The sequence below is a fragment of the Lacerta agilis genome, chromosome 11 (genome assembly GCF_009819535.1).
Source record: "Lacerta agilis isolate rLacAgi1 chromosome 11, rLacAgi1.pri, whole genome shotgun sequence".
Taxonomy (NCBI): Eukaryota; Metazoa; Chordata; class Lepidosauria; order Squamata; family Lacertidae; genus Lacerta; species Lacerta agilis.
Window position 1 is genome coordinate 58,735,318 of NC_046322.1, and position 13,070 is coordinate 58,748,387.

Sequence of the window (13,070 nt, forward strand, 5' to 3'; positions counted from 1 at the left end):
GGGGAAAGTGGAACATTAACCATTCTCTAGTGTGGTCCAAGGATCAAGGAGTACTCCTTGAGGTCTGAATGGACTTCCTTTCCTCCTGCCTACACTTTGGTTGCTGCAGAAGCTTTGGGGAGCAGAAGAAAGTTTGACTTATTTGCGCAGTCCTGACTGTGTCCAAGAATTACAAGATGCAAGAGACAAAGGAGAAATGAAAGTTCAAATGAAGGTAAAACTGTACACAGAGACAGGCAGATAGATGAGTTTGGACTGGAGCTTAAATGCCTCCCAGCAGCTGCTGATCACCACAGGTTGAAATGTGAGCTTAAATTTGCTAACTCACCCTTCTCCTCCACCACTGTTAACTTTCCAGGGTTCATTTGCACAGCCGTTCTGTTAGGCTTGTTGATTCAAAAATGGACTGAAGCAAGAAAGAAATACGGATGATATGCAGCATATGTGTGAGAGTGCATTGCTTTGTTTTGGGATCTGTGGCATCATTAGTTCAGGAGGTGATTGTATATTTTCAAACTTTTGTCCTTGTTTGTAAGGTATGGAGGACAGCTATATAACACCATTCCTGGCTTGCCAGTGTGTTCTAGGGTTGCAAAATGAGATTGGGTGTTTGAGAAGATTATTCCTTCTTCTACCTACACAGAACAAAGAAGCCACCTGGCACCCTTAGTTTCAGCAGTATTAATTTCAACAGGATTGCCAAGAACCTCACTTTGATTTAAGTAGCAGCATTATTGTAATATATTTAACGTGAAGCTTTTGCCACTACCGGGTCTCAGTGCTAGGCAGCTTCACCTGCTAACTTTTTCTGAATAAATTGTCAAAAGCACAGGAGCCCTGCAGAAAAAGTGTCATCAACCCTACTTACAAGTCCTGCGTATTCCTTACACTTCAAAAGTTAAAGCCCTTTGTGCCTCTTAATGAGTTTTTTCTGCTATAGCAAGCAGGATTCAGGGTGGATCGGTTTGTTTTGTTATTGTTTGTATTATGTACTTTGTGGTTTTATTTTGTATACTGCCCTGAGTTCTTTGGATGAAGGGCGGTATACAAATGTAATTAAAAAATCAAAAATAAAAATAAACATTTCACATTAGGTAGACAAGTATCAGCAAATGGGAACCAGTGATCAGCGATGATTTTTTTGTGGTTCATTGTTTTCCATATCATTTAAAAGGTAACTGGCAAGTCTACTTGCTTGCACACCTTGTTTGGGAGTAGAAAAAAAAATTCAGTGCCTCCTGTCCTAGATATAATACTTAAAGACTCAGTTTGAAATCCTTACTTTGCTTAGAATTAGTCTGCAAGATTTGCTGTGCCAGCATATAATCATGTAAGGGTAGAGTGGAAATGCACATATCAGTTGTTACGTCAGTACAATGTCACACGGTAAGACATGATAGTAATTCTGGCACCCGGCCAACACTATATCAGTGACTTGTCCTAAGGTACCCCCTGAAAGCCTCACCTGTCTTTTTAATTGCTTTAGAACTCATTTGCTCCCTGAAACAATGCTTCACATTAAGTATGCACTGTCAGTTTAGGTTGGCCCTGTAGAAGTTGTGCACTGCATACCAATTATATGTAAAGTGAACCTTCACTGGGATCATAAACACATAACACTTTAATGTGCAGTTTAGTGAGAGAATTAGAGCTTTTTATCGCAGAATTGTATTTTAAGGTCTTAATTCACCTGTTAAATGTGAACAGATTTCATGCCACTCTACAGGTGATACTAAAAAAATTAGAATATCGTGGAAAAGTACATTTATTTCAGGAATTCAACTTAAAAGGTGAAACTAACATATGAGATAGACTCATGACATGCAAAGCGAGATATGTCAAGCCTTTATTCGTTATAATTGTGATGATTGTGGCGTACAGCTGATGAAAACCGCAAATTCACAATCTCAGAAAATTAGAATATTAAACGAAATCAACAAAACAAGGATTGCAAATAGAACAATATTGGACCTCTGAAAAGTAGAAGCATGCATATGTACACAGTACTTGGTTTGGGCCCCTTTTGCATCAATTACTGCCTCAATGTGGCGTGGCATAGATGCTATCGGCCTGTGGCACTGCTGAGGTGTTATGGAAGACCAGGATGCTCCAATAGTGGCCTTCAGCTCTTCTCCATTGCTTGGTCTCATGTCTCTCATCTTTCTCTTGGCAATGACCCATAGATTCTCTATGGGGTTCAGGTCAGGCGAGTTTGCTGGCCAGTCAAGCACAGTAATCCCATGGGCATTGAACCAGGTTTTGGTACTTTTGGCAGTGTGGGCAGGTGTCAGTCCTGCTGGAAAATGAAGTCAGCATCCCCTTAAAGCTCATCTGCGGAAGGAAGCATGAAGTGCTCCAAAATCTCCTGGCAGACGGCTGCATTGACCCTGGACTTAATGAAGCACAGTGGACCAACACCAGCAGATGACATGGCTCCCCAAATCAACACAGACTGTGGAAACTTCACACTGGACTTCAAGCATCTGGCATTGTGTGCCTCCCCATTCTTCCTCCAGACTCTGGGTCCTTGGTTTCCAAATGAGATGCAAAAGTTGCTCTCATCAGAAAAGAGGACTTGGGACCACTGAGCAACAGACCAGTTCTTTTTTCCTTTAGCCCAGGTAAGACGCTTCTGATGTTGTTTCTTGATCAGGAGTGGCTTGACAAGAGGAATACGACATTTCAAGCCCATCTCCAGGATCTGTCTGTGTGTGGTGGCTCTTGATGCACTAACTCCAGCCTCAGTCCACTCCTGTGAAAGTCCCCAACACATTTGAATGGTCTTTTCCTGACAATCCCCTCCAGGCTGCGGTCATCCCTGCTGCTTGTGCACCTTTTTCTTCCACACTTTTCCCTTCTGCATAACTTTCCAGTAATGTGCTTTGATACAGCACTTTGGGAACATCCCAACTTCTTCTGCAATTACCTTTTGAGGCTTTCCCTCCTTATGGAGGGTCTCAGAGATGGTTTTCTGCACAACTGTCAGGTCAGCAGCCTTTCCCATGATTGTGATTCCTACTGAACCAGACTGAGAGACCATTTAAAGCAGTGTTTTTCAACCTTTTTTGGGCAAAGGCACACTTGTTTCATGAAAAAAATCACGAGGCACACCACCATTAGAAAATGTTAAAAAATTTAACTCTGTGCCTATATTGACTATATATAAAGTAATTTTCCCACGGCACACCAGGCAACATCTCGCGGCACACTAGTGTGCCGCGGAACAGTGGTTGAAAAACACTGATTTAAAGGCTCAGGAACCATTTGCAGATGTTATGGATTGAGTACTGCACCTTTTCACAATATTCTAATTTTCTGAGATTGTGATTTGGTTTTTTCATCAGCTGCATGCCATAATCATCACAATTATAACAAATAAAGGCTTGACATCTCTGGCTTTGCATGTCATGAGTCTATCTCATATGTTAGTTTCACCTTTTAAGTTGAATTCCTGAAATAAATGTACTTTTCCACGATATTCTAATTTTTTGAGTATCACCTGTACCTTGACTTCTACTGCAGAACATGCTATGCAGCTAGGAGCTGTCACTCCAGGGCAGAGGAAAATAGATTGAGAAGGATGGCTTTGTTGTTGTAGATTCTAGGTTGTTTCTTGGTGGGTGGTGCTCTTGCACCCATTAAAAAAATCCTTCCAGTAGCACCTTAGAGACCAACTAAGTTTGTTATTGGTTTGAGCTTTCATGTGCATGCACACTTCTTCAGATGCATGCTCACAAAAGCTCATACCAATAACAAACTTAGTTGGTCTCTAAGGTGCTACTGGAAGGTTGTTTTTTTTTATTTTGTTTCGACTATGGCAGACCAACACAGCTACCTACCTGTAACTTGCACCTATTGTCTTACTTGCCCTGTTATGCTGGCCATCAACGATGTACACTGTTCGTTACAGGCTTTGCTTTTGTTTTAAAATGCTATGGCACTGTAATACAATATGAAAGTCAGCTGGCAGACTTCAGTTTGGGAAGTGAAGGTGTAAGAACATTTGTCACCTACAACTCCCAGTTAAAACCATTCAACACGTCATCCTGGACAATGATAACATCCCTTTTATAGGCCTTCAGTAGTAAACCTATCCTCTGACCCAGAAGTTAAAACAGCTACTCACTAACAATGCAAAATTGCTGCAAAAATGATTACTAATTAATTGTCAGTAGTGGGTTGATTATTGCCAAATACTGTTGTTATGAATGGCAACTTTGCTTATCTGACCATACCCTTTTGTGATTCATGGCCCATTTACCTCCTCGTGTACTAGGGACAGGGGACCTATTCCCCCCCCCCTCCACACACACACAAACACCCCGCTTGATTTGTTAGGCTCCAGTTCCCATTGTCCCTGGTGGTTGGCTGTGCTGGCTGGTGCTAATGAGAAATGAGCATCACTTGAAGGGCCACAGCTTCCCCATCCCTGCTATGGAGAAGGAAACAAGCATTTTTAACCGAGGAGGAAATAATTAGAACTGAGAAAAGAGGTGAAATAGGAAATAAAAAGTTGGTATTGAAACCCCTGTCGTATCCTCATATGAGTAATACATACATACCTGTCGACTGCATCTAATGAAGTGAAGTTTAGTCTATGACCAGAATGAATGTTAGTTTTAGGTGTTGAAAGAATCTTCATTATCAGTGGCCTGACAACATTCCATTTTGTTATTTGCTAAAGTTTGCTTCCTTTCCATCAAAGGCTGCTATGGACCACTCTGCACCCTATGCTTGGAATTCAGTGTAGTGCTGAGTGGGGTGCAGGCAGCCCCCCGTTTGAGCAGGTGTTACATTCCGAGGCAACCCGTGTCTTAGTTGAAATCGTGCAGAATTGAAACCCATTGGAAAAGTCTACAAACACCCCGTTCTGCCCTTGTGACATCTTTATGACATTTCCAGGTCACTACTGAGTTCAGACTGGGAATGGGGCCTCGTTCAGCTGACCTCTTTGACATTTACTCACCTGGAAGCAGAATATCCTGGAAGGGAACGACAACAGGGTAGTTTCCCCCTTCCTTGTGCCTTCCCCAGAAACAGGCTTGAGTCAGAGCTGCTGGGAAAGGAACTGCTTTGCTCGAAAACAAGTCTTACCCTACATGTGCCCACTTTACTGCCTCAGTCGTTGGAATTGGCACTACTACAGGTGCAATATAATACCAGTTCTGCATTTGAAAGAATTCAATGGTTTAGGGTGGCAGCACCTGCTCTTTGGAACTCCCTGCCTCTTGAGATCAAGCAGGTACCTTCACGGTACTCTTTTTGACACTTGCTAAAAAAAATCTTTAGACGAGCCTACTCGGATGCTTAGAAAATTGAGGTAACTAATCTGATTTAGTATTGTAACTTTTGTATGTTAAAGTAGGGTTATAATTTTTTTTTAACTACTTTAAGAATTTTTATAATCAAGCAGTGTATAAATTTTACTACATAAACAAAATAGATAAATAAAGTAAGGGCTGTTTGCCAGAGTGCTCTTGAATGGGATAACGGGCATAAACTGGGTTATTCTGACCATGCTGTAACATATAATGCCTAATAAAAGCAACTGAGTTGAGCATTCCTGGTGGCTGTGTCCATTTGTGTAAGGAAGAGGAGGGCACTGGGAGCAGGAGGGGGGCCGTTTGCTGTGCCCCTGGATGCCCAACAGTCTCCTTCAAAGGGGTGCAAGGATGCAGCTAGGCTGGGACAAGATCTCCAGCAGAAATTCCCACAGCGCTCACTCCCCAAGTAAAACTATGCAAATAACACTAACATTAGTTGTCTGAGAGCATATTGTGCTTCATGGCAAGGTTAACGAATTTATATGTGCAAAACATTTAAATTGCCTGTTGGGGACATGAATAACATTTTATTCTGGAACCAAGAAAACCAGGTCTGACTGCCAGGGCCGTAGCTAGGGGGTGGTGAGGTGGGCACAACGTCAGCTAAAAAAAAAAATGTCCCTAAATATAAATATCAATTATTGCCTCATAAGAAATGGTTTTAAATAGAGGATGAATTGAATGGGTGGAGGGGGGTTGGGGTTGGAGGAGAAGCAAAAAGGAGCTAATTTGTCCATGGCTAGGGGGCGCAATCTGGATGGTTCTGCCAGGGGCACAAGATCACCCAGCTATGGTTCTGCTGACTGCCTTAATAGCCAACTCACTGGCAATTGTATCTTCACCCTAGGGTTTTTGTTTTTTTTAAAGAAAGCTTGGCATATAATGGTGTTGGAATAATAATGCTCTTGGAATACTAATGCTTGTATTTATACTGTAACCTAGTTTTTCCAGTTTGGCAGTCAATTTCTGAACAATGCCTATTTATGTCCACATTCATGCAGACTTCAATTTAGTAAAATTAATTCCAGAGCTGTCTAAAATACATGTTATCCCTTGCTTATCGGTGTTTAATTAGTGTACTGCATCAAAAAGATTTGACTAGGTTCAGCTTTATGTCAATTGCTAAAACAAGTATGGTTTAAGATGGAAGCCCAGAAATCAGTCTAGGGATCAAGTTAGGGCAAAACAAAGAGCATACCAAGGCTTGGTGCACATGACTAGTCTGCTTGTGGCACATGTTTTATTTTCCTTCTGCGTTGGTGGTTCCTGAGGGCTGAAGATCAGTTCCCATATATGAAGTATATGAAGTGATATGCCTGTGTCTGAACTAGGCAACCTCAGACTGTGGGTGGTGGCTTGCATCTCTATCCCCTTCCTAGCCACATGAAGAAAGCCACCAGATGTTCACATGATGCAGTCTCAACCACTCTTTAGGAAGCACCTTGTGTTTTATCAGATAGGCTCTTGTCTATATAACACATGAACCTGTATCTCACACAGAGGCTCACAGAACTATTACTTCAGAGACGTGTCTTTTGCAGAATATGGGACAGGCATTTAGAAACCCAGCAGAACTGTGGAAAGACTAAATGAACTGGCAAAGGGAAAGATCACATGAAAATGCCTGTGATCCAAATCTCACAAGGGTTACAGGTGAGTGAGATTCATAAAATAAGAAAGGTAGAGAGAAGTGAAAACCTTAACTGCATGGTAGGTACCTGCCTCGTGGAAGGAGGAGCAAAGAAAAGCGATTTGGGGGATTTTCACGGGGATTGAAGGATCCAAGACTGCATTCTCCAGATGGGTCTGGAGTGGCTGGGAAAGGATAGGTTGTTGAATAGTGTGTGTGTGTAGTAAAGGTAAAGGGACCCCTGACCATTAGATCCAGTTGTGTCTGACTCTGGGGTTGTGGCGCTCATCTCGCATTACAGCTTCCGGGTCATGTGGCCAGCATGACTAAGCCGCTTCTGGTGAACCAGAGCAGCGCACGGAAAAGCCGTTTACCTTCCCGCCGGAGCGGTACCTATTTATCTACTTGCACTTTGACGTGCTTTCGAACTGCTAGGTGGGCAGGAGCTGGGACCGAGCAACGGGAGCTCACCCCGTCGTGGGGATTCGAACTGCCAACCTTCTGAACAGCAAGCCCTAGGCTCGGTGGTTTAACCCACAATGCCACCCATGTCCCACATGTGTGTGTGGTAGGACAGTATTATTTTCACACTCTGTTTATTGTATGCAGTACTGGTTCTGTCCTGCAGCAGTTCATCTTCTGCCATAAACTATGTTATTCATCTCATTGTCCGTTGTGAAATTATGTAACTTATGATTATGTTGTTCTGCTCCATTCATTCCAACGCGCACACACACACACACAGAGAGAGAGAGAGAGAGAGAGAGAGAGAGAGAGAGAGAGAAGGTTATGGGGGACTGTAAGCGCTTGAGTATTGTTCACAAGAGTGAATAATAATATTTGCTGGATTGATTTTTGTTCCAGACATGGGACCAATAAGTGAATATGGGCAATTCCCATATGTCTTTTCCTTGGAATTCATAGACATCTCTGTGGGTGCTTTTGTTCAGTCTGTTTCTGAGATTCTCCCCCAATGGGCTCAGGCTTCGCTTGGCCACATCTGATTCCACTCTGGATTCCTTGGAAACCTTAGCATATGGTTCAAAAAAATAGCAAGAGCTTTTCATTTGGGAGATGCGGGTTTGTGCTTCTTACAAAAAAGGATGTGACATAGGGAGCAAAGGGAAACAGGTAGGATGTCTAGCTGAGCAAAAAGGATTTCTTCTTGCCATAGATACCCACGAAGCAAGCTTAGAAGAAAGTGAACAGACCTGCAGACTGATATGCCCATTTGCCAGACGCTGATTTCCTGCTATGCATCTCTCTGTCAAAGTATGATATTATAAAGGATGGGTAAAGAGGGCATTACTTGTGCCCTTTGTCATGCCATGACACAATATAATTCTTCCACCAGAGTGTCATTGGGTGCAATTTTTTTCTTGTAAAAGATGTCAACACTTTCCCAGGATATTCAGACAATCCAGTTACCAGGAGTAGGTGCTTGCAGGAGGATGTATCTTAATTACTGTTTGGAAATTTGGGTGGTGTTCCAGGAAAAGCTGTTCCGTGTCAGCTCCCAAATTCTCTCCCCACAGAGATGTCTATAGTGTCTTCATTGTACAGCCTTTGTAATATGCTGAACACCCCCCCCCCATACCCTGGCCTTTGACAGCTGAGATGTAAGTTCAGGACCTACACTGTATTTTTGGTATGTTAAGTATTGGTTTTACTTACTTTCAAGTTGCATCATTGTTTTGTAGTAATCTTCCATGAGACTTAATGGTGAAAGGCAGGTTAAGAAATCCTAAAATAAATGAAAATTACATGAAAATGAGAACTTGCACTAGATACGGCAGAGATTTCTGGGATTAATTGGGCTAGCATTTGGTTTCCATGGAGAAATTCCCCTGGTGTGAAGCACTAGAATTTTCTCCGCAAAAGACGTAAGTTTAATTTATAGTTTGCTTGAGCTGCCTCTGATCACATGGCACTTGAGCTGTGATCTTTGTTCAGAGTGAAACAGAAATGCACCTGCAGAGTTCCAACAGAACCCATATTCGTTGGTTTTTCTTCCAGGCCTTCTCCAGTTCACTGACATTTTAACATAGTGTCTTAGTGCTCTTGCCTTACTCAATTCTTCCTTTTTCCTCGTGTGTCAGTAGCTTATTGAGATTGTCAGACTGCTGGCAGCATTTTGTGATTAATTCTGTGGTGTTTTCTTCAGGGCTTAATAATTCATAGGGGAGAGGGGGGTACATTTCAACATGGGGCACCTTTCAACAACTGGAATATCTGACTTCTAATACTGCACAATGATTGGCCAATATGCCAGCCAATAAACTTTTAGTATGAGTAACTGCTGACATGTAGTTTTCAGCCATTTCTTTTTACAACTGTTGTGTTACTCAGTGGATCAAGTTCTAACACCCCAAAAGTGAAAAAGAAACTTTGATTTTGAAATAGTTAATCAACCAGTAATCTTTTAATCAAGTAAGTTATATTTATTCACCTAATAGTTTATTTAATTATGCTTCTAAATACACTATCAATAAGTCACAAGTATTTTTCTAAAATGATTTACAATACTTTAACCAAAATGGCTGCACCAGGGGCAGATTTCAACAGAGCTTAGGGGGGTACATTTCAACAGTGCTGAAAGGTGCCCCTTACCATTTTTCAGTTACGTAATTATAAAAATGGACTTGTAATTTTTTAGATCAACACCTAGCTTGGATTAAAATGTTTCCGGATAATTTTAGGCTACAGTTTATGGCTACATGAAGCATGATAAGCCTAGGCCTTTAACAGTCTATAGTAGGACTATTAGGCCTAATCAGGGTTGTTACATTTAAAACACTCAACTTCGTTTTGTTAGGCCTACTGTTGCTTTATAGAATTTATAAACAAAGAACTCATTAGAAGCATCAATAAAATCTTTTTCCCTCTTAAAATTGTAATAATCACTTAAAATATTCAAGACAATTTATTATTTGTTTTTGAATTAAAAAAATAAAGTATAAATTTAGGAGATTTGAAAAGTTTAAGATGTTAGTTTCATACAGTTTAAGACATGTATTTTAATATTAAGATCCTAATAATTAAAATGCTTAGCCCCATTATTTTGGCTCTTTCAGATTATGTCAGGGAATTGTCCCCGCTGCAGCGCAAGGTGGTGGAAAGGCTCTCCGGATGCTACAGAGAGCCCCAGTCCCACCTTGCCAGCAGCTCCTCCTCTGGTAGCAAGAGGAGCTGCGAGACGTCCAGCGAGGAGGGGGAGAGTTCACAGGGGAAAGGGAGTAGAGGCTCTGGGGATGCAAGAGAGTCCCAGCACTCCCACAGTCCCAAGGGTGATACAGGGGGAACGCAATTTCCGTCGCCCCACAGACGTCATGGGGTGAAAAGAAAGGATGGAAGGCGAGGTTTTCGTATTCCAAAACTCTTTTGTTGGGGTCAGAACCGGAAGGGGGAATTCCCGGATTCTGACACCGCTTGATACAGACATGAACTTTTTAGCTCTGCACTGTACATAGTTTGCACAATAAAATCTTTAAAGGAAACAGCGGAGATCTGGCTGTTTACTCATGAGCAACTAACTGAGAACCTTACAGCAATCTGGGAATCACTGCAGTTATATAATAATAACTATATTATTTTGTGAATGAAGTTTATTTTGGTAAAATGTATGAAATTAGTAGATTGTTTTTCTATTGTTGAAATGTACCCCACCTCCCGTTGATAACTGCCCCCCGGGAGGGGCAGATTTCAACAAAGTACATGCTTCATTAAAAATGTAAATTTTGGTATTTTGCCTTTGTCTAGAAACTACGGCAAAAATTGAGAGGATACCTCAAGTATGAATTTAGTTAATGGTACTTAGAACTTTAGTTTTTAAAGCAGTAGTACTTCACAAATAATTCTTAAGTAAAAATTGTTGAAAGGTGCCCCCCTCTCCCCTACCTGTCTAATTTTAATAACGTAATGAGATGAGTGTTGGTCTCAAGGATCTCCCACCACCCATTTACAACTCTGCTTGTGGGCAAGTTTAATGGGGCAGATTTCCTGCCTTTGGGAAGATCTGATGCCCCTGGCTGGTGAGCCTTTGCATCACTAAAGAAAGGGCTTGGCCCATCTACCTCAGTTTCCCCCCTCCTTGTGGTGGATGGTGTCACCAAGCTGTTTGTGAAGACGCTGCAGGTATAGACTGAGAGACAAGCACAGGGGGTGGAGGAGCTCTCAGACAGAAATCTGATCTTCCTGATGGCTTCCCTAGAAATCTGGTGTGGAGCAGTGAATTCGGGACACCTGTTGGAGTGAAGCAGTAGCAACACCTATGCTCAACCTGTATATAACGAATCATATAATTCCAAAGCTGGAAGGGACCCCGATGGTAATGGAATCCTCCTTTGGAGCTTTTAAAGCAGAGGTTGGGTGGCCATCTGTCAAGTATGATCTAGATGAGATTTCTGAATTGCAGGGGTTTGGACTAGACGATCCTCAGGGTCCCAATCTATCATTCTATAGCTGTAAAGATCCTTAACAATACTTTGTCAATTCATTGCAATTGCATTTTAAAATTGCCATAAATCAAGCTTGGGGGGGTGGAGATAATGACCACATGAAAACACTTTAATGCAATGCTCTAGCACTACTGAAACCAGGATCCTTTGTAAATAAATTAGTGAGTGAGTGAGAGTGAACGATGGCCATTCAGCAGAAAACATCTATTGTGGAAGCAATTACAGAATCCTAAGAGTTGAAGGGTCATCTAGTCCAACCCCTGGATGGTGAGGGCTGGGCCACAGGGTGTGCCTAGGAACACTCTGGCAGATTTGTTTTGCAGTCTTTTAATGGACCCCTGATTTTATATGTCCTGTCTTTTTTATTATTCGTTTTGCAAATTGCTTTGGGATTTGCTAAGTTCCTTATATTTGCTAATCACCAACCAAACTAAAGGACACCTTCCAGAGGGTCCAGAGCCAGCCCTCCTGTTGCTTAGGTTTGGGACTAGGAGATGGCCTCGAACCTGAATCCTGTAGCCCAGTAGGGCACAGCAGGTATAGGCTGGCAGCAAGGAAGAAAAATGTCTTCTGCTTCTCGTTTTCCCATCTCAATTGGCCAGAGAAGTACCACAGGGCTCCTCTGACAGACTGGCTAGAATCCTGAACAGAGCAGGAGCCTGTGGCTGTCCATAAGAACGTACAAAGAGTCTGCTGGATCAGGCCAATGGCCCATCTCGTCCAGCATCCTATTCTCACTGTGGCCAACCAGATGCCCATGGGGAGCCTGCAGCAGGACTTGAGTAAAAGATGCATCTCCCCACAGTAACTGTTATTAAGAGGCATTACTGCTTCCAGCCTGCCAGATACTGTTGGCCCAAACTCTCATCATCACTGACCATTGGGCATGCTGGCTGGGACTGATGGCAGTTGGAACCCAACACCTGGAGGGCCACAGATCCTCCATCCCTGACCTTTTAATGATTGTTTTCTGGTAGTTTCATTTAGTATTTGCAGTAGAGCCAGTGTGGCATAGTGGTTAGAGTGTTGGACTCGGACGTGGACCACTGGGGTTCAAATCCCCCCTCGCCCATGAAGCTCGTTGAGTGACCTTGGGCCAGTTGCTCACTGTCAGCCTAGCCTACATCACAGGGTTGTTGTGAGGGTAAAATGGGGAAGAGGAGAACTAAGTACACCATCTTCAGCTCCTTGGAAGAAAGATGGGATGTAAATATAAATAATGCTAATACAACCTTCATTGGTCATCCACACCATCAAGAAGTGCATCAGGCATACGATAAAGTGCACTTTTGTTTGTCTGGATTGCAGGGTAATGCTTATAGAGACAGGCCTATGGCAATCGGACTAATTCAAGTCTTGATATTGGGCACAGCAGTGTTTTAAGTGGGGTGGGTGGAAATACTTTGCTACTGCGCGTGAGCGTACCTTACACCCAGATCAGGCATACAGCCAAGGCTTTCCACATCCCTTTTTACTAAGTAGTTCATGAGTTGTCTAAATACATGAGGTTTACAAAACAGCTTATAAAATATTTGTTAAAATAATTCAAGACTTCTCAGAACCTCTTGTCCCCTTCTCACCCTGAGCTTCCACTCACACCCTGCCTATTTCCCTGAAACAGAGTTGAAGTGCAGCTGGGCAGATCTGAGCAGCAACAGA

General features: G+C 42.4%; 1 protein-coding gene across 4 annotated transcripts in view; it reads left to right on the forward strand.

Moving 5' to 3' along the window:
• The window catches only part of TRPM6 (transient receptor potential cation channel subfamily M member 6), a 93,845-nt gene that overhangs the window by 2,479 nt on the left and 78,296 nt on the right, over nt 1–13,070 (forward strand). For 2 of the 4 annotated variants that reach the window (XM_033163831.1, XM_033163832.1), the window contains exon 1: nt 146–214. The exons of 1 other annotated variant lie outside the window; for it this stretch is intronic. In XM_033163831.1, coding sequence (XP_033019722.1) covers nt 197–214 — 18 coding nt within the window. In that variant the 5' untranslated portion in view covers nt 146–196. Of the gene's footprint in view, nt 1–86; nt 215–13,070 lie in introns of those variants that run through there. One more of the 4 variants, XM_033163829.1, reaches the window with a different exon arrangement.